Consider the following 22,542-nt stretch of genomic DNA (forward strand, 5'->3'; position numbering starts at 1 on the left):
TATTAGGAAATATCATCATATTTAAACTTACGAGCAACGACGACACAATCAGTCTGAACTACTATCTTGTTAAGGTCAATAGGGATGTCCACAACCTCCCTTGACAGATAACAGTTTTGAACATTGTAGCAATAAGAAAAAGTCTGGCAGTCAAATCCTCTGGCCGTGTCGCATCCAAGGAGACATTCGTCATAACTGCCCTAAAAGAGGAAATGGACAAAAAGCCACATAACAATTTCTCGTATCAAGTTTTAGTTCTAAAGTCTTTCAACACAAATTCACTGACAGGAACAAGACATGATCTTAACTCGTCTTCTAAGATACAAGAATTTGCTGTTCTTTTGAAAAGACCATATCATGCCTAACTCAAGAACTCATAATCAGAAAGCAGGCGCAGATTAAGTAAATTGCACCATACATTAACTTCACTTCAACAGTGTAAAGAAAAATGAAGAATGCATCTCTTATCTATGTAGGCCTACTTGCAAAAGTGTGACTGTTACTCTTATGTCCTTAGGGTTCACACAAGGTTACCGAACGGTTAAACAAAAATAAATACACTTCACTTTTTAACTAAATCTCACAGGGCCGGTCATAAACAATTTAATAAATTTTACAATATACACTGTATTCATAAATATACTTCACTTTTTTTTCAAAATTATATTTACCAAAAGTTTTAACAAACAATAAACACTATTCATGGTTAAGAGAAAACACTATTTACGTTTGAGAAGAAAACAGTATTCATGTTGGAAAGAAAATATATAGTGGCTAGATAGATGCTGGTGAGAGTACTACCGGACATTGGCTCTTTCTGAAGGTTAGGCCGGAGCTCTCGTTCCTATGCATTGCTAGACCCTTATATATATCATCTTAATCAATTTTAGAAACTTGTAGTTAAGCATTCTCGTAGCATGGGGGCATGGCTTTAGCAGCGACAAGGTTGCCAACTTGCACATTCAAGTAGGGATAATCGTCACGCAGCGAGGCAACACTCTCGCCTAACTCCGCCCGCCTCCTCTCATAGCATTAGAAAAAAGAATGATTTTTAGTCTAGAACCTTCGTGCATTTTCAAGCAACCTGGAAACATGATGTAATCCCTAGCGTTTGTCATACAGCATACCTTTCAACAAGATTATATAGGACTTCATAACAAAACCACATGAAATGATAATTTAATTCTTTAAAATGACGTAAATCTACATATATGGAACTGAATGAAAATTAAACTAAATGATTGACGACAGTCTTATGTAATTCACAGACATTTACTCAATCCTACATGAATGGAACTCCCCTTCGAGCTGGTTATACATCTCTTAAATACAGAAATAAAATACATGAATAAGATATTCTATTTACTTGTCAGACCAGCTTCGTAAGATAGCTCACCCCAAAAAGATTCTTTATTCTGGGCCTGAATCCACCTATTAAGCTTGAGATAAATAATCTGGAAACAGGTTCTATTTACCTGATATATGCTTTACATTAATACAATATGGTTGCAGGTATAATGACCATCTAGCTAACCTTTGATTATTATTCTTCATTTTATTAACAGAAGTTAAAGGATTATGATCTGAGCAAACCGTAATTTCTTCATTCTGTGGTCTGTTTACATAACCTTCAAACTTCCTTATTGCTGTGATTAGCACTAGTAGTTCCTTTTCAACTGTTGAGTAGGCCTGTTGATGCTTCTTCAGCTGCGATGACATAAAACAGACGGAGTAAAGAATTCCTTCCTTGCCTTCTTGCAATAGGACAGCCCTAATCCCGCTGTCTGTCGCATTCACTTGGATAAGGAATTTCTTGTTGAATTCCAGTGCTTACAGTATCGGTTTCAATAAGTTAACCTGAATCTTCCTTTGACTTTTCCTTCTTCCTGATGTTTCGATAACGTAAGTAAGTCACTGATCTTCTCCAAAATCCGAAATGGTCCCTTGGAGCTTGTTGGTCCCGAGGGAATCTCCTTATCGGTAAGAAAACTAGCACCTGTTGTGCTACCGCAAACTGTCTGTTCTTACTTTTCATACCAATCCTTTTCTTCATTTTTCCTTGACTTGTTTTCAGGTTTTCGAGGGAAAACTTTCTTATCTCGCCAGTCTTTCCCTTGACATATTTTCCATCCGTTTCCTCTTGATGTTCCCATTTTTCTGCCAACATTTTAATCACTCCACTTACTTCTCGTCCAAACACCATTTCATTCGGGCTACATCCCATGCTTTCTTGATAAGCCTTGTGTGCTTCAAATGGCCTTAAAGGTAGTCCGATGTCCCATTCATTTCCTGTTTTGCTGCAGCACTTTGTTAACATACTCTTCAGGGTTTGATGAAACCTCTCTAATGCAACTTGGGTCTCCGGGTGATAGGTAGTAGACAGTTGTTGTTTCACATCCAATAGTTTCATCACGTCCTGAACCAGTTTTGACGTGAAATTTGTTCCTTGGTTATTCTGAACGATTTTCGGAATACCAAACTTAGTAAAAAAGTCTAGTAACTTCTCAGCGATTACTATGGCTCTGATGTTCCTGATGGTTATGGCTTTGGGGTATCTTGTCACTGGACACATCAAAGTTAACATATGTTCGTGGCTTCTCTTCATTTTCGGTAACGGTCCCACAATGTCAATCATTTCCTTGCTGAAGGGTTCTCCTCGTACTTCAATCGGGTGTAAGGGAGCCTTCTTGATGTACTCGTTAGGCTTTCCAGCCATTTGACAATCGTGACATGCACGGCAAAACTGGCTCACGTCCTTATGCATGCCAGGCCAGAAAAAGTGTTTCATAATCTTCTCCGTCATCTTTCTTATTCCCATGTGTCCCGTCTCATGCGCTACGCAATCACCTATCTTCTCAGCAGACCGGGAATCAATATCTGACAGTATATACCCCATTCGGCATTCGCAGGGATATCGGCGGGTCTATGCTTCCCTCATACGCAATCCATCTTTGAGGTAATAACAGGTGAGAGACTGCTGCACCTCCATCTCATCCACCACACGGTACATTAATTACGTTAATGTCGCATCCTTACGTTTCTATCCTTTCAGCCTTTTCCGACTCACTTGTCCTTCTAATGCTGAGTTTTCTATTTCTTCCAAGTCCATTGCCTCCTTGTCATCCTGTTCAATCATCTTGTGGAGGGTTAATTTTTATTTTTTATTTTTTATTTTTGGTTTTTGTCAAATCCTGAGAGAGAGAGAGAGAGAGAGAGAGAGAGAGAGAGAGAGAGAGAGAGAGAGAGAGAGAGAGAGAGAGAGGTAGTTAGTGTATCGATTGTTTGTTGTGAGAAAGACTGTTGGAGTAATTGACTGTTTGTTTACTTTTAGCTAGGTTAGGACAGTGGTAGATGTTTTGGAGCGAATGCTATTTTTGATTGACTGTGACTTGAGGCAGTTGTGTGTGTGTGCGCACTGGATTTATACATTTGATTTTGACCAGCATTGGAATTGATTGTTTATTTTTTGAGTAAGTACAGTTTGTTTATATTTGCTTGTCGTGATTTTGAATGATAGGAACAATCTATTATTTATCTTTGATTACAGTGCGATAGTTTAGTTAGTTAGGATTGTTCGTAAGTGTTTTTCTTTTAATTATTTTTTTGAGCCGTAATTCCTCCTTTGAGAGAGATTTTATTTTGGAATTTACTGTTGATGACCTGGCTGGTAATTGATTTTGTTTCGACTGCTCTTTTGGACTGCAGAACTGTTGATGACCTGGCCTATAATTGATTTTGTTTGGACTGCAGAACTGTTGATGACCTGGCCTATAATTGATTTTGTTTGGACTGCAAAACTGTTGATGACCTGGCCTGTTTATCAAGATTACTGATGGCAAGGATTATGATGATGAGGATGACTATGATTAACTGGCCCCAGTATAGGAAGTGAGTGTGCGGTAGTTTGGTTCGTGTTCTACTGGTTGCCACTAAATTTTGACAGTGGGCTGTGAGGGTCTGTTGGGGTTTGTGTGGACGCTGGTGTCTACATACTTGATTGCGATTATTATTTTAGTTTTAAGTGGTTTTTTTTTTGTACTGTTTGTGAACTGTGTCGGTGTCGGGTTTTGTGAGGGTTTTTGAGTATTGGCAATGGTGCCCGTGCTCACACATGTATCTACTGTATATTTTGTTTTGAAGATTTAGGTTATGGTGATTTGTTTGTCTGTGCTTAGTATTAAGGTTTTGTGATTGATGTAGTTTTGGTTATTTGAATGTTTCTTTTCTTAAGTGATTGTTTTAGTTTTAAGAAATATAGTTTTAAGGTTATGTTTTGTTTTTATGTCCTTTTTGTCCAAGAGTCCTGCTGCTGATAACGTAAGGGGAAGGTTTGTGCTGAGGAGACATTTGTCTATTCAGATGTTTAGAGTGATCAAGGGTGTGGGTGTTGTTATTGCAACATCCCGCCACAATCTATCTTTCCTCTTCTCTCTCGCTCTCTTGGGAGCTCACCTTTTGCATACTATCATGGGGAACCTTTTCTTCTTCAAACAAATCCTCCAAGTTCATCGTTCCTTCGGTTTCTGTTTCCTTCCACAGCCACTTTTTTTGTCATATTCCTAGTTGTCACACAACTAGGAAATAGATACGGGTAGTCCTTGTCGAGTTGAGTCGTAGGACTATATTTCAGTGGTTTCTCCGTTGAAATGGGACAATGCACAAATGGCGCTCTACTAATTTCATTTCCCAGTAGGACTTTCACTCCTTTGGCAGCTAATGAATCCTTTACCGTAAAATTAAAATGACCTGTCACCAACTCGTATGATAGTTTAAAATGGCAAATAGGAGTAACTTTCTCTCCCCCTATTCCCTTTAAAATGACCAAATCTCCTTTGAGAGACTGTTCCACCAGCGAGTGTACACCTCACATCACCATGCTATGATTAGATCCCGTGTAGTGCAATATCTTGACTGGGATCTGCTCGCTCCCATCCCGAGTGGCTAACATACCTTCATAAATATACAGTTTAAAGGCATCCATGCTGTTTGGGGTTGTTCTGTTCATCGTATAAGCGTTAGCTGGTCCATTTCCCTCGTTGACCTTTCCCATTTGATTCTTCATCTTCGTATTCTGTGGGGTTGAATTACCTTTAACCACTTGGGCGATTGCTTTCGATTAGTTTGACCAACAATCCTTACTGATATGGTCTTTTTTGTCAAATTTATAACAAACTTTATTAATCTTCTGCACGTCTTTTACAACACCTGAAAGAGGAATATTCGACGATTTTTGTTGTGGCAATGTCATATTCTGCACATTCTGCTTTGGAACGGTACCAGTGGTACTTCCGCTTTAACTATTGAACCTGTTCCCATAGTTATTGCTGAACTGGTTTCCATGGTTCTGCAAATACTTGACACTTGGTCGGAACGACGTTGGAAACTTCATGCCCGAGTGTTGTTTACAACTGATAATACTATTATATTCACTCAGCAAAGTGGCTCTATCAAGTTTTTTCACCTCTCTCTCTCACGTGCGTTCGAAAATGTTCAGGAATTCTTGGTAAATATGGTTCCAGCACTATCTGTTCTTCAAATTTAGTCATCTCTCTCCCTTTAGCAGCCTGTATCTATCTCTTAAAACATAGTCGTACCTGGTAAGAGTAATCCAGGAAAGTAATTTTTTCGTCCTTCCGGAAACTTCAGAAACTTTTATTATAGTATTCAGGGGTCATCTGATACACTTGTAGCACGCCCCTCTTAATTTCTTGATACCCCTTCCTCTGGTCCTGAGACAAGGTAAGACACGCACTGCATCCTTTTCCAAGAAGGAAACTGTGAAATAGTAAAGGCCATCTATCTTCTGGCCATTCCATCGTCGATGCTACTGTTTTAATAAGATCGAAGAACACGTTGTTGGGAGCTTCTTCCATGAATCTCGGAATGAACCTCAGTGCATTTGCCACATTAAACACAGGATCGTGCACAGCAGGGATCACACCTGTCTGAGTTGACGACATCCTTTCACGAGCATTCAACAGTTCCAATTCCCTTGCATGTCTTGCAAGTTCTCTTGCTTATTTTCTCTCTTTCTTGCCGTTTTGCAATTTCTCTTGCCTCTTCTCTTGCCTGTCTTGCAATTTCTCTTGCCTCTTCTCTCTACTTTCTTCCGTTTCCCGTGCATGTCTTGCAGTTTCTCTTGACTCTTCTCTCTGTCTTTCTTCCCATTCCTCCCGTTCTGCCATCGTCTTCAAAACTAATTAAATTCGCTTCCGCTGCAATTTGTCTAATCTCAGCCTCTACAGTTATTTTGGCTTTCATTCCTTCAGCTTGTGGGTCATCTGATACTTCCTTCTCTACCAATTCTGCTTCAGTCTTCTCAAAAAGGTCCCAAGCTGCTGGAATATCTTTTTCTGGTAACTTTCCTGAGTTTATTAATGCTTCTAAGGGTAGACACTTGATTTGGGCTTTTATCCCTCTACCAGTTGCATGGCCAACACATGTCGTTAAAATAGCGAGCCACTGAGCTGTAGTTACATTAGCTTCCGTCAATTCCTCAACAATTGGGTTTTCCAAAATCTTCTGTACATTCCACTGCGCCATTTTGTATTTTACAAAAAATTATACCTCTCCAAAAAATATATCTTATCAATACACAGAATCCTATGAACACTAAACTGATCAAACTTTTAATCAAGAACATGGCCATGCTATCACCAATATTTAAAACAGACTTGCTCGATTCCAGGGTCTGGGCACGAAAAAGTATACATTACGACTAACAACTTAGATAAATTCCCGAGCTTCCAAACTCACCTGCAATATGTTACATAATCTGATACACAAGAGAAAACCTCCAAGCTCTGGGAATAACATGCAACTCCCAGATGATAAGATATATGAACACTGAATATTTAAAGGTCTCTTTCCTTTCACTCAAAGATAACTGGGTGATTACTTTACTTATAACGTGAAATATTCTTAAATCATCCTCTTACTTCGTTTCTTAGTCAGAGGATACGAGCAAGTACTGAAATAATTATTGGTGATCGAAATGATACACGCTTTACAAAAATATCTGTATTCTATAAAAATAACTATTAAAAAAATAATAATAAAAATTGACTAAGACTAAGACAAACTGACACTTCAAAAACTTATACAATCACATGTTTCACTAGAAATTAGTTCATGCAAATGTTTAATTTTGACAATTAATGAAAAAAGTTAACACTTTCACGTGTTGATCACGCAGCCCTTGTTTTCAAACTCAAACAGTTGGGAATAGGTGGGTTGTTTTTTACCATCATTATTGAATATTTAATTAATAGATCACAAAGAGCTGTTGTTGTTGGGCCCCATAGTGAGTATAGGAATAAGATATCTGGTGTTCATTAAGGTAGTGTTCTTGGCCCATTACTTTTTATACCATATATACATGACATGTGGTTTGGCCTAGAAAACAAGCATGTTATATATGCTAATGATGCTACTCTCTTTGCATTAATTCCATCTCCTGAATGTAGATCTGGGGTTGCTGAATCCCTTGATAGAGATCTAGCTCAAATTAGTGGATGGTGCAAATTATGGGGTATGAAGTTGAATCCTTACAAAACTCAAAGCAATAATGTAAGTAGGCCAAGGACAGTGGCTCTCAACATTCGGATCTCTGTATGACTTTTGAAATATTAGGTGTGATTCTCCACAGCAAATTCATTTTTGAGAAACACATTAGGTCTGTGTCTTATTCAATTGTTCAAAAAATTGACTTATTGAGAAAGTCTCTTAAGATTTTCGGTGATCAATCTATTCTGAAGTGTTTTAATTCTTCCATTCTACCATGTTTTGAGTATTATTCTCCTGTATGGTCTTCAGCACCTGATTATCATCTTAATTTGTTGGACAGGAACTTATGGTCTATCAAATTTCTTTTTTTCTGATCTAGATATTAATCTCTGGCACCGTCGTTCTTCAATTAGTTCATTATGCATGTTTCATAAAATATTTTGTAATTCTGACAATCCTTTACATTCATATCTTCCCAGACAGTTCCATCCTGCTCGTAATACTAGGCATGCATGCAATTCTAATATTCAGGCCTCCATCATGAGGTTCAATAGTACCCAGTATTCAAGAAGTTTTATTCCAGCTGTGACCAAGTTGTGGAATGATCTTCCTAATCAGGTAGCTGAATCAGTGGAACTTCTAAGGTCAAACTTGCAGCAATTTTTTTTTTTTATGTTGAAAAGGCTGACATAAGTCTTTTTTAGGTTTATATATGAAATATCTGTTTTAATGTTGCTATTATTTTAAAAATATTTTAATTGTTCATACCCTCTCATACCGTTTATTTATTTCCTTTCCTTACTGGGCTATTTTTCCTTGTTGGAGCCCTTTGGGCTTATAGCATCTTGCTTTTCCAACTAGTTTTGTAGCTTAGCTAATAATAATAATAATAATAATAATAATAATAATAATAATAATAATAACACTATAGTAAATAAACAATATTACACTTGCATATAAATAACTGTTACTCTTAAATCCTTAGGGGTCACAATGTTACCGAACGGTAAAGCAAGAATAGATACACTTCACTTTTTAATCAAATCTTACAGGATCAGTCACAAAAAACTCAATAAATTTTACAATATACACTATATTAAAAAAACTCTTCACTTCTTTCAAAATCTAAATTACCAAACTTGTTAACAAAGACTAAACACTATTCACGTTTGAGAAGAAAACACTATTCCCGTTGTAAAGGAAATATGTAGTATCTGGATAGATGCTGCTGAGAGGATTGCCAGACATTGGCTCTTTCAGAAGGTTAGTCTGGACTTCTTGTTCCTATGCAATGCAAGGCCCTTATATATATATATATATATATATATATATATATATATATATATATATATATATATATATATATATATATATATATATATTTATATATACATATATATATATATATATATATATATATATATATATATATATATATATATATATATATATATATACATATATATATATATATATATATATATATATATATATATATATATATATATGTATATATATATATATACATATACATATATATATATATATATATATATATATACATATATATATATATATATATATATATATATATATATATATATCCTCTTAATTCATTCTAGAAACTTGTAGTTGAGCATTTCCGTAGCGTGGGAACATGGCTTTAGCAGCATCAAGGTTGCCAACTTGGCCCAGTGAGGCATCACTCTCGGGTAACTCCACCCACCTCTTCTCATAACATTAGAGAAAATTTTTTTTAGTGTAGAACCTCTATGCATTTTCCAACCACGTGGAAACATGATAGAATCCCTAGCATTTGTCATAGAGCATACTTTTTAAGAATATTACATAAGACTATGTAACAAAACTATGTGAAATGAAAATTTAATTCTTTAAAATGATGCAAATTTACATATTCTATATGGAAGTGAATGAAAATATAATCAAATGAATGACGATAGCCTTATGTTATTTATATGAATTTACTTAATCCTACATGAGTGGAACTCACCTTACGAGCTGGTTATACATTTCTTAAATACACAAATAAAATATGTGAATGATATATATATATATATATATATATATATATATATATATATATATATATATATATATATATACATATCTACATATATATATATATATATATATATATATATATATATATATATATATATATCTACTTATATATATATATATATATATATATATATATATATATATATATATATATTTCACTAAGTATATATTTGCGGTGGAAATAAGTGTTATTTTCGAAGAAAATGGGTGTTTTTCTGTAGGAAAAAGCTGGGATTTAGTAAGAAAGTTTTCCCCATCCATAACCGGGTTCTTTCCTATACATTTCTAGATAAATTACTTAGCCTGGTTTTTCTTGTAATTTGAAAATTGTTAATTCCTTTGTATTTCATTTTAGTCTCTCTGATTCTATCTAAGCTTTTCTAGTCTAGGAAAAATATTTTGTCCACAACACAGGTCCTATTCCGAATACTTTTTAAATGTCTCATTTTTATGTACCCCAGACAGTTAGGGTAATTCTTATGTATGTTTTCTGGACAAACAAAATAACTTTTTGTGGTTTAAATAGAAAACCTGCATAAAACTCACTTTCCATGAGCCCATTAAGCCAAATGTTGTTATCAGTATATGGCTGTGAAGAATTTTTCTCCACTCTTCTTTTATTTTGTATTTTGGTCTCGTTCCCAATATATTAGTTACCCTTGAACTTTTAGCTTTCCCACTTTATGTTTTCTTTACCATAACTTCGGAGGATTGCTTTAAATTAACTGAACTTTTCGACAGTACTGTACACCATGTTAGTGACGTCACTGCATAGAAATGCAAGACAAAAGCATTACGATGCAAACGTTGTCCCTTTCTTAAACTATGTGTGTCAAGATAAAGATTTACACTGGGTTTGAATATAATTTTAGTACTGGTGACTTATAAGCAGATAATTATATCTCTTCAATACCAATTCAGGTTTGAATTGGTATTGGCCCTTTGCTGATTACTCATTTAGATTATCAATTTTTAGTATGCCACAATAGGTAGGAATACTTTGTATTTTGCACAAAATCCTGCCTCTTACTCACTCCTTGTAATAATGCAATGCCTTGGCCGAAATTCCCGATTTGGCATCTCAACTCAACTACCCCCGCCTGTCAGAAGATGACCCAGGTGAGCCCATTGACCGAGAATTTGGCCCATTCCTTCACAAGCCCCCATCCTGACCTAATGAACAACCTGCATTACTCTGGCTCACCCTAACTCCCCAAAGAAGCAGAGGAGAACGGAAGATTTCTGGTATTCTGTCGGCTGTAGAGAGGTAAGATCCGAACCAGGGAACTGTGCCAGCGATGCCTGATCTGCCAAAAAGGGAAGAAAACCAATGGGTAGGCCAGGCAAGCAAGTAATCCATTCAACAGCCATTTTGTGGACAAGGGCTTTTCAAGTACTTTAGGAGTACAGGTAGACCCATGGCCACTTAAGGTTTCCCTCATTTCTAGATTAGTTTTCATTTTTAATTGATTTAATATTAACTGGCTTTAACATAATCTGGACTGAGTGTGTGGGATTGTATGTATAAATTCTGTGTATAACCTTTTGCTTTACAGACAGTCCAGTCTTGGGTCAAAGGACTACGTGTCTGACCCCACTTTAAACATTTGCCATTGCAGCAGACCTCGAGTCACGCGCAATTTGATTACCTTCTGTTTTTGCTAAGTCACATTTCTTTTATTTTGTTTTGCATTTGTTTTAACCTTTTTTGCTGATTTTAAGATATCCATTTCAACACTGTAAATTTTGTGTAGTAAAGAAACTATATAAGGTTAATTATACCCTTTCATATTTGTACACCCTTTATGTATTGATTGTGTCTGATATGAATAGTCAACCTCAGTACAACATACCCGATATATTGAAAGGAATAAGTCTAGGTAACTTAAGGGTAATGGTGTGTTAGCGAGTGACTTAGTATTCATTCTCAGTGCTTCGAAGGGTAAAGATCCTTATCTTTAATTATTTTCTACAATACATCCCTGCTCCCATCCATTGCCATTGTCTCCATTCATAAAGTAAGATTCCTGTCCTCATCTCCCTGGTGTCCCTGGGAAGGTGCCGGAGCAGAATCTTAGAGTGTAGAGGGCTTTATTAATGACAAAGCTAAAGTTGGTCAGCAAATTACTTATTTCACATGTGGAATTTTCAGGCCCCTGAACAGAGTACAGTTTTCTATTTAGAGTGAAGGTTTATGAACTACATTATCAAAGTTATTACAATGGCGTTTGTGCACTTGAGTGTTAGTGTTCCTTTTCCTCCCCTGCTAGTCTTTCCTTATATGGTATAGGGAGACATTCCCAGAACATCAAATTCCCACTCAGCAATTTAAAATGAAAAATATTTCTCCACAATGGCACCTTAAGTTTCGTAGAATCAAAATACGAATGCTGATGGTCTCCTGTCTGGGGAGAGGACAGATTAATTCTACTGGCTCAGAAGCCTCTCCATTAGCTTTAGAGGGGTTTGAGCATACAGGTGTTCAAGTTGTACCTATGTTGAATCCAGGCTCCTCCCCTGGATATTTCCTCCTGGAATGGAGCTCGAATGCCCAGAAGAGGAAGAAAGACTTTCATTGTATGATCTCAATGGTAATCTTTGAGGAGAGGACAGAGAAATAATACCAGATTCTATGATCCTGGTCGACCAGGAGACTGCCACATAGGGGTGGGCTAGAAGGAAAAGTGTTGAACACAAGATACGACCATCATGCTGAAAACGGGGTCTGCAGGAAATTATTTACGTGGGTTGTATTTTTACGTGGCCATTTCCCCCTTTTGATTAGGTCACATATCAATCTAATACAGATTCTAAGATTCATGTGAAAGTAACTCTCTGGATAGGATAATAGCATGATGGTTTACAAAATGCTACATCTGATGTATGTTTCATGATAGCGTGCTGAGTGATTGCACTCATATCGCCCAGGGAAGATCTTCGTTGCCTATTGCAGGAAGGTTTCCCCAGAACACGTGTCTTACATAAAGAAAATCTTCCACACGGGGTCCTCCGCACTAGATCTGTTCACCTTTGAGCTTTGGAGCATTAAATTTTGTAAGCCACTATGTAAACCAGATTGATTAAGCATCTTCAGTGTCACTGCACTATATCACGTTAATCTTCATGCACCAGCCAGATTGTAGAATGATCAAATTCTAGACTTGAGTTGGAAAGAGAGATGTGTTGTGATGTAAATTTATGGCATTTGTCACAAGTTTAAGGAAAACACAGTAAGCCAGGTTTTGATTGAAAGTTCTGAAACATTAGAACTCCGATGGTCATTTATTTGAAAGTTATGAAACATTGCAACTCCGATAGTCATTTGCAATTTTTAATTAAAAATTCTGAAACATTAGAACTACAATGGTCATTTACTTGAGAGTTCTGAAACATTGGAACCCCGATAGTCATTTATTTGAAAGTTCTGAGACACTAGATCTCTGGTATTCATTTATTTGAGAGTTATGAAACATTAGAACTCCGATAGTCATTTATTTGAAAGTTCTGAGACAATAGAACTCTGGTATTCATTTATTTGAAAGTTCTGAAACATTAGAACTCCAATAGTCAATTATTTGAAAGTCCTGAGACACTAGAACTCCGGTATTCATTTATTTGAAAGTTCTGAGACTCTGGAACTTCAGTATTCATTTATTTTGTTCGGGTCAATGATGTATGGTGCATTCCTCGTGTTTGTATTGTATGCTTAGTGCATTTATGCCTATCAGTTCATTTAATCTTTAAGTATATTTTCGGCTTTTAACGAGAAAGTTCTAAGGTGCTTGAAATAAGTTGTTTTATTTATGTTGTTCAGACATCCGTCTGTTTGTTCTGTTCAGCCAATTTAACCGTTTAACCTTTATTTATCAATCATTTTAGTACTTCGGTTTACCTTCCTTCGTGTAAGTGCTTTGTCCTACTAACACCTCTGAAAGCCTAATAGTGTTGTCATCTATCTAACGTTTGGAGCATCATATCTAGACATCTCTACAATTTTATGTAGAGACCTCATTTTATAGTAAATCCATTCACCCCTTCCAAGGTGGCAGATACTGTTCATAATCTTAACTAGAAAGTTCAGAGACACTGGAACACAGGTTCATTTGTTGTTTGAGTCTCCATATATTTGACGACTGTATATCTAAGTTTCTCTGCAATTTTACTTAGAAACTTCATTTTTTGTGTTAACTCTATTTTATCCATGTATTTATTCCAAGGTAGTGAATATTGTACATAATTTTAAGTAGCGAGTTCTGAGATACTAGAACTCGGGTTTTTGCGTACAGCAATGCATAAAGTTATCTTAGTTTGTAATTGCATTTTTGTGTCCTTTGCCTGTATGCCTCTAACTACGTTTTATTCTCTTTGTAATTATAATTGCAACCATTTGGTTATCACCCTGTTTGCCTATAAGTGTATAAATATTTTTTTAAATCTTCAGTGCGACACTACTATGTATCGTATGGTTTATTAGCCCTGTTCTCTTTGATATGGTATTCATTTGTAATATACCTTTTCACCACTAACCATATGATATCATTGTGAAAGTAGTTTCACAAATGAGTCATCGCTCCATGCACCCACAGCTGTGTAAATTCCATAAAACAGCTTAGTATGATGTTTTTTTCATTCCTAGAGCATACCTAGGAGTTTGGAGATAAATTTGTTTTTTCTTATTTTTGCTTTTGCCAATTCCGTTCATCCATTGACTCCCCTCATAACATTAATGACCCTCCAATGCCTCAGGCAGAACCGGTCAGTTCAAAGGAGCTTAACGAGCAGTTCGAACAACAGGAGGTCAATTTAAAATTTGTATGTGATAATGCCCATATGGCCCTCCTTGTTACCCTCCCCCTGTTTGAATCATTTTAGCATTCTTGTTGGAGGAATCAGGGATAGACTTAACAACTACAAGCAGATTGGGAGGTCTCATCATAATCATGCTATTGTCGTGGTAAATTATCCTGTACTTGCTGCCTACATTAAGAGAGTTGAAACTGCTTTCAGTAGCATCGTGTCCTGCAAGGACAGAATCAATCACCAGGCACAAACCTCCAGACTGTTTACATTCCAGTTACCTCTGAGCCTGACACCCTACTTTTATAGGTTGTAGGGATTATTGGACAGGTTGGTGGAGCCTCCTCTGTCAAACCATCCATGAGTCTCTTAAATAGTTTTCGGCTGACGAATATAAGATCATTTTGCGCTGCCTTAGAGGTCAAGGAAACTTTCTTGTTGCAAATAGGATCTGGACAGAGGGATTTTAAGAGCAGAACATTGTTAACCTCACTGAAGAGTACGAATTTCAATCAACATTTGCTTCGCAATAAGCTTTTCACAATGAGTCCCCCCAGTGATGATGGACCTGACCTTAGACAATTTCTAATGGAACAGTACGGAGGGAGAGTATGTCCAAGAGACCTATTTCCCCAGGTCAGAAGATCTGTTAGAGCATATCACAATGGGTAAACTAAATCATTCTCTTCTGGAAACTATTTACTGTCGTTACAACAACACATCCTTGATCATGCAGTAATTAACAACAAAGAAGCTAGAAAAACTGCTGGCGGATAAGAGTAAATCCAAGTTTCCCGCTAAACCTTCTAGTGCCGATGGAAACAGTAATTCCATAGTGAAATTGCTAAGCCCTTTCCTAATACAAACGGTAGTGCTCTTAAGCATAAGGCACTATCCCTACCAAGCCATATACCAGCAAATGTTACTTCTAGCCTGAGACGAACCCAAGAGCCTCTTAGAGCTCCCCCTTCTGGTAGATAATGCTATTTGTAGCAGGTGTATTTTCTGTGACCATAATGAACACTCGTCAACTAAATGTTCCCAATGCCCTGACATAGAGAGACAATTGGCAAGACTGACTTAACTAAGACGTTGCAATAAATGCTTTTTAGTGCAACATGCTACCCACGAGTGTAGTGCCGAAACTGCCCATTTACTCCAACATCTCAATGGTGGGTCACTCCAGTTTAGTGGTCCTAGAGTGGAATCACCTTCAGGTAAAGCCCCATTGTTCACCTTAACATTATAGCATACCACAGGACTAAGCCAACACAACAGACGGACAAAATAAACCCTGCTGCTCTACCTACCTTTACTGGAGATCTTATTAACAGCAGATTTAAGCACTCCACTCAAATTTTTTTTTCTTGATTGCGGCACAAAACGCACCTTTCTGCATCCCAACGTGATCAAGTTCTTGATCCTTATTCATACGGGAACAATTGCGTTCCTACTCAACTCCTTCAACCTTGACGAACTAACTCAATGTTACAACTTGGTCTGGATCAATTTTAAAATTGGACAACATGACCTTAAAATTATTGCCATCCTTACTCTGAACGTAAGCAAGAACGTTGATATTATTGTTATTATTATTATTGTTGTTATTATTAATATTATCATTATTTTCATTACTATTATTATTATTATTATTATTATTATTATTATTATTATTATTATTATTATTATTATTATTACTATTATTATTATTATTATTATTATTATTATTATTATTATTATTAGATAAGCTACAACCCTTGTTGGAAAAGCAAGATGATATTAGCCTAAGGGCTCCAACAGGAAAAAATAGCTCAGTGAGGAAAGGAAATAAGAAAATAAATAAACGATATGAGAAAAATTGAACAATTGAAATAAAATATTTTTAAAAGATTAACAATGTCGAAACAGATATTTCATAAATAGACAATAAAAAGACTTACGTCAGCTTTTTCAACATAAAAACATAAGCGGCAAATTTGAATTTTTGAAGTTCTATCAATTCAACTACTCGATTAGGAAGATCATTCTACAACTTGGTCACTGCTGGAATAAAACTTTTAGAATACTGTATAGTATTGAGCCCTTATGATGGAGAAGACCTGACTATTAGAATTAAGATGAGTGCCTAGTATTACGAATGGGAGGAAACTGTCCGGGAAGATCTGAATGTAATGAATGATCAGAATTATGAAAAATCTTATGCAACATGCATAACAAACTAATTGAACGATGGTGCCAGAAAAAAATATCTAGATCAGGAAGAAAAAAATTTAATAGTCCGTAAGTTCCTGTTCACCAAATTAAGATAAGAATCAGCAGCTGAAGACCAGACAGGAGAACAATTAAAACACTTCTTCAGAATAGATTGATCACCGAAAATCGTGAAAGACTTTCTCAATAAGCCATTTTTTTTTTTTTTTTTTTTTTTTTTGCATTTGAAGAAGACACAGGCATAATGTGTAACTCAAAAGTAAATTTGCAGTCGAGAATCACTCCTAAGATTTTGAAAGAGTCATACAAAGTTAAAGAAACATTATCAATGCTGAGATCCGGATGTACTCATACAGTCCACACACTGCAGGCAAGTGGTTTATATATTGCGGACATGAGGCCAGGCAACAATGCAGCCGGTATCGAGATCATCCTTTAACCCATTTATCTTCCCCACCTCCTTAATTCATTGACTGATTTGAGGTTTTCTGGCATCTTGCCTTCCATAGTCTTTGACGCCGAGCGCAGCCATAATATCAAGGGCGTCAATCTATTCAGTATGCCTAGAGGATACTTGGTTTGAGAAGAGTTAATAGGATGGTCTCCGAGAGGAACAGCGCCCCGGGAGGTAAATAGCTTGTCACTCATTCTAAATCCCATTAGCGTAAAAGACACGGTGATAATGGAGGCCCCATCGAAGATGATATAATATGATTAACATTATAGGCGTAAAGACTTCATATTTGTGTTTGCATATGTCAGGGTATGTATAATTTTCCAAACTTTGTATATAATATCTATAATACCTTTTATTAACACTTCTTTAATTCTCAAGCCAATCCCTTCAGCTTATCTGTGCTTAGTTTGTGCAGAGATTCAGAAATATTCTTTGTTATTTCAAATATAAACATTTGCTCTTTACTTGATTACCCAACGCTAATTTATCTTTAAATTTTCATTCTTGTCTCCGATTTTCCAGTGCATTGTGATTATGAATATATAGCCTTTTAGCAATACTATCTGGTATAATTTTTCTAGGACATGAGACAATTAATTAATTCATTGTGGGCCCTTAGGAACCTTATGAAAAAAATAAATATGAAAATTAAGGCACAAAAGCATTTCAGCAATAAGTCTCCAATGCCGTCAATAGCAAGGAACTTCAGTGAAATATGCTGTAGATATTTACCATCAACATGAAAACCAAGCTGCAGTTGGTTAAGGGCTTTGATTGATAAAAAATATTATATCAGGCTTGTTTTAGTTTTTGTTCTAATGATGCAAACAAAGTCTAATTTGGAGGAGCCTATATGAGTACCTGCAGTCATCAGTAGCCATTTAGTGGCCCCCCCTATTCTGAGCTTGATGAAGAGAGGGCATGGGTGAAGAATATATATATATATATATATATATATATATATATATATATATATATATATATATATATATATATATATATATATATATATATATATATATATATATATATAAGAGAGAGAGAGAGAAAGAGAGAGAGAGAGAGAGAGAGAGAGAGAGAGAGAGAGAGAGAGAGAGAGAGACAGACAGACAGAGATATGTACATGTATGTATATATATATATATATATATATATATATATATATATATATATATATATATATAGATAGATAGATATATGTCCTATGTCAACGGATACTGAGACATCGGAACGTGGGTTTTTTTTTACTTTACAACAAAAGGTTCGTGAATACACTGTGTACAGCCGACACTCTCAGGTGAGCGCCTTGTCTAAATGAACGCACAAAGGCTACTGACTACTCCTTGCAAACCAGATGCAATCTTGCTACTACAACATGCTGAATTGATAGTTTTTGTAGAATTCTCATGATTATAGAGTTAATATACCTTGACGTATAAACACATATTTTCATACAAGGATTAGGACATTACTCTTCCCCCTAAGCTCATCACTCCGGGAGGAGGTGCGCGCTTGCCCTCTCTAGTCTATGATATATGTAGGACACTCTGACTCGGAATAGGCATGGCACATACTAAACAGAAATGCAACAGGAAATATATATATATATATATATATATATATATATATATATATATATATATATATATATATATAAATCACCCCCAAAAATAACACATCTTCCACAAAAAAAATAAAAAAGGAACTATTGCATGTAAAAATATACACAATATAATATTAAATAATTTCACTCATTTCTCCTTATGCCCTCTGCAACTAAAATACAAAATTCCCAAAGTGAAAAAAAAAATCACTACAACATCAGCATTACACAATCTCATCAATAACCTCCCTCTGGTTGCGGCCAATATGGCTTTTTTGGGCTTGACAGGAGTAGTAATAGATATTCCTCCATCCCTCGATTTTACGTGTCCAGGTTTACGGCACAATTCACCACCACCGTTTCGCCATTTTTTTAAAATCACTACTACACTTGCACTTGCAACTATCAACCGGTGGCCACTAGCCATTTTCCCGAGAAAATAATTCATCTTCCAGCCCTTCTCTTATAACTTTAAGTATGAGGTATTCACCTCTACACATTCTCTAACACTTCCTTTCCTCAAGACTGAATTTTAATCCCGCAGCCACTTTCCCAACGGGAACCACCCCTGCATTAGCAACCAGGAATCCTAAAAATACAAGAATAATACAGGATCCGCCTGACGGATCTCACCTGACCTATTTAACCTCTGATTATTTCTAGGTTCAGTCAGCGGTATGCATACGTATTGCTACACTCACCAAAATTACCACAACACTTTATGTATACATTAATCATCAACATAAGAACACATTGTTATCATCAAGTTTATTTATAACACGTCAAAAGAAGAAATGAGGTCTGTTCAAACAACAACAACAGCAAAGGAAAAAAAAAATTCTACTCATCAACTCGAGGAATATCATGTATGCAGGGGTAAGGAGGTACACTCTGACTGACACTTTTGAAAATACCTCTTCAGGAACCACATGTATGTGTGCCTGATAATGTTCAGACACTGTGCCATTAATAGTGCTTTGTATCACTACAGTGTTTGATTTAGCCATCTTTACTCGGTGAGGACCTAAATACGTTAGCTATAGTTTGTGTTTCCTAATTTTTCGGGCAACAAAACCTAGTGATGAAAGAGCATAGCACCTGGGCTAATGAATTTGCTGATTTATCCAACATTGCGTAAGTATGAGTGTACCGAGTAAATGCATCCACAAATACACATATATACTTATGTTGTATTAAACCAGTAGGAAATGGTCCTACCACATCCATATGCACGCTATTAGACATAATAGGAATCACAGGCCACTTTCTGGATTCTGGTACAGTGTTTTTATATTCTTTGAAACAGTTACAAGCATGACAACCTTTTATATAATAATCTATAGACTTTTTCATTCCTAACCGAAAGAGGGATTCGCGTGCTCTCCTTAATGTTCTATGAATCCCTATATGCCCTGCATACGGACTTGCATGCACAATATGGATGGATCGATTAATTAGAGAGGGAGGAAGAACTACTCGTGCACAAAATTCCCCTCGCCTCTTCTCGCAAGCACAGTGTAAGATATCATCCTCTATTAAAAAACTCTCACAAGGCGCATTCAGAAATGATGGATAACTCTCCGATTCCCCTTTAATCACTGCTCACACTATTTTCATCCATTCCTCTTTTTTCTGTCCCTCTCGGACTTCTTTTATGTTCCCAACCTCCCAAGTCAATCACACCTGCATCATTAGGGCACTCATTCTGGACACCTCTGGTCATGTCCTCGGCCACCCACATATATTCACCCTCACCGTTCTCATCTCTCTCTCTCTCTCTCTCTCTCTCTCTCTCTCTCTCTCTCTCTCTCTCTCTCTCTCTCTCTCTCCAACGTCGATCCCATTTTCTGATTGCTTCTCGCTTGAATTCACATCTCCTCAATTTTCTCTATTCTGATGGGGTCTTAAATATTTTGATTACGTTCTTCGTTCCTCTTTTGTGCCCTAGTTGTTACTCCTATTACTGTACCTCTAGAGAGGGCACCAGCTACTTTGTTAGCTTTACCTTCTATGTGTTGAGAACCGTTTATATTAAACTCTAATAATCTTTGAATCCATCTCGCTTGTCTAGATGTCAAATCTACTTTAAAATACAAGTCCCGTAAGGGGTGGTGATCACTTTGCAACTCAGTTGGCTGACCTAATAAAAAGGACCGATGCCTCTCTAGAACCCAAAGAACAGCCTAAGCCTCGCTATCAAATGTACCATAATTCTTTTCTTCCTCTTTTAATACCCTGGAAGCAAAACAAATGGGTCGCTTTCTACCTTTATCATCTCGTTGAGAAACTATTCCACCAATAGCTAAGCTACTCGCATCTGTTGTCACTAAAAACGGGAGACCAAATCTAGGATATTTGAGTAAGTTATTGCTAGTGAGGGCAGCTTTCAAATGGTTAAAGACCCTTTCTTCTTCTAATCCTCAATTTATTACTTTTTTTTCTCGCTATCTCTCCAAAACATCTTATGAATTTATGGTAATACCCAGCAAGCCCAAGGAACCCAGCTACTTCCTTAGGGGCACGGAGCCTGGGGAAATCTCTAATAGTTTCTACTTTACAGAGGCAGGGTTGGATACAAATTTACTTTCATACCATTACGTCGCAATGCTTATAAAACTTTATGAATATTATTATTATGTTCTTTGGAAGTTTTCCCTGTAATTATGATATCGTCTGAATAAACAAGAACATTATGGCCAATTAAGGAAGACAAAACCACCATCATTAATCTAGAGAAATGACTTGGAGCATTTTTAACAACGAGAGGAAAAAAATTAAACTGAAAAAGTTGATTGTTAGCTATAAATACCGTTTCACATTTACTGTCTTCCTGAATGGGTATTTGATAGTATCCAGACTTCAAATCAATAGTTGTAAAATATTTACTATTCCGTACCTTCACAAGTAATTCTTCGATTGAGTGCAATAGAAATGCATTATCCTTAGTGACTGCATTCAACTTCCTATAATCAACACACAATCTTACCAAGCCATCCTTTTTCCTAACAGCTACAATTGGAGAAGCCCTAGGGGATTCGCTCTCCTTGATTATTCCTTTGTTCCCTTAATTTACTGATTTCCCTTTCTATCTCTCCCTGGACATGAATGGGTACCTAATAAGGTCTTGACCTGATCAGCTTTGCATGCCCAGTTTCAATGCTAAAGGGAAATCAATCAATCCTCCCAGGTGGTTCGTCTCCACATGCAATTACATCGGAATAATTATTAACAATGTCAACAACTACAGGTTGATATTCTGTTGGACATAGTTTTCGCGCTTGCATAATCAAATTCTGAGTGTGTTTGTCTGTGCGGGCTGAAGTTGTGGCTCCCAAGATTCCATTATCAGCAATTTCACATAACTAGTTCACACACAGAATCACTTCCTAACACAACTCTTTTATTTGACAAATTAACTGTCGTTATATCAGCTCTGTTCTCTTTTATTTCTGATAAGCCCTCTAAGACTGCATGCGCCCAATTGTCATGGGGTTTAACAACGACCTTGGTTCCTTCCGAAAGAAGCTGACACGTGGTCACTGATATGCTGGTATTTGTCTGGGGAGACAACACTTCTCCTCTCCTAGATAAAGCTGTTACCTTACTTAAATGTCTCTCCGTACCCGCACAAGCACTTACTCTCTCATGACTTTCTAATGACAAAATGCACCCGCCTGCTTTTACTATTATTGTATCTTTTAACCCAAAAATGCATTATTTGATTACTACTTATAAAATCAATTCCTATTATAGACTCGATTCCTGGAATTTCCAAGGTGGGCAAGACAAAAAAAAATCATGTGTAAACTTCACAGATCCCACCTTAAAGTTGACAATCATTGTATGGTTTACACATAGTTTATTTCTTCCTGGAGTGTCGAGGATG

General features: G+C 36.4%; 1 protein-coding gene across 1 annotated transcript in view; it reads right to left on the reverse strand.

Annotated features, from left to right (window-relative positions):
- The window catches only part of LOC137641366 (uncharacterized), a 413,026-nt gene that overhangs the window by 26,131 nt on the left and 364,353 nt on the right, over positions 1 to 22,542 (reverse strand). Inside the window, 1 exon segment of the mRNA XM_068373852.1 lies at positions 32 to 200. Coding sequence (XP_068229953.1) covers positions 32 to 200 — 169 coding nt within the window.

Source organism: Palaemon carinicauda, chromosome 5 (assembly GCF_036898095.1).
Source record: "Palaemon carinicauda isolate YSFRI2023 chromosome 5, ASM3689809v2, whole genome shotgun sequence".
NCBI lineage: Eukaryota > Metazoa > Arthropoda > Malacostraca > Decapoda > Palaemonidae > Palaemon > Palaemon carinicauda.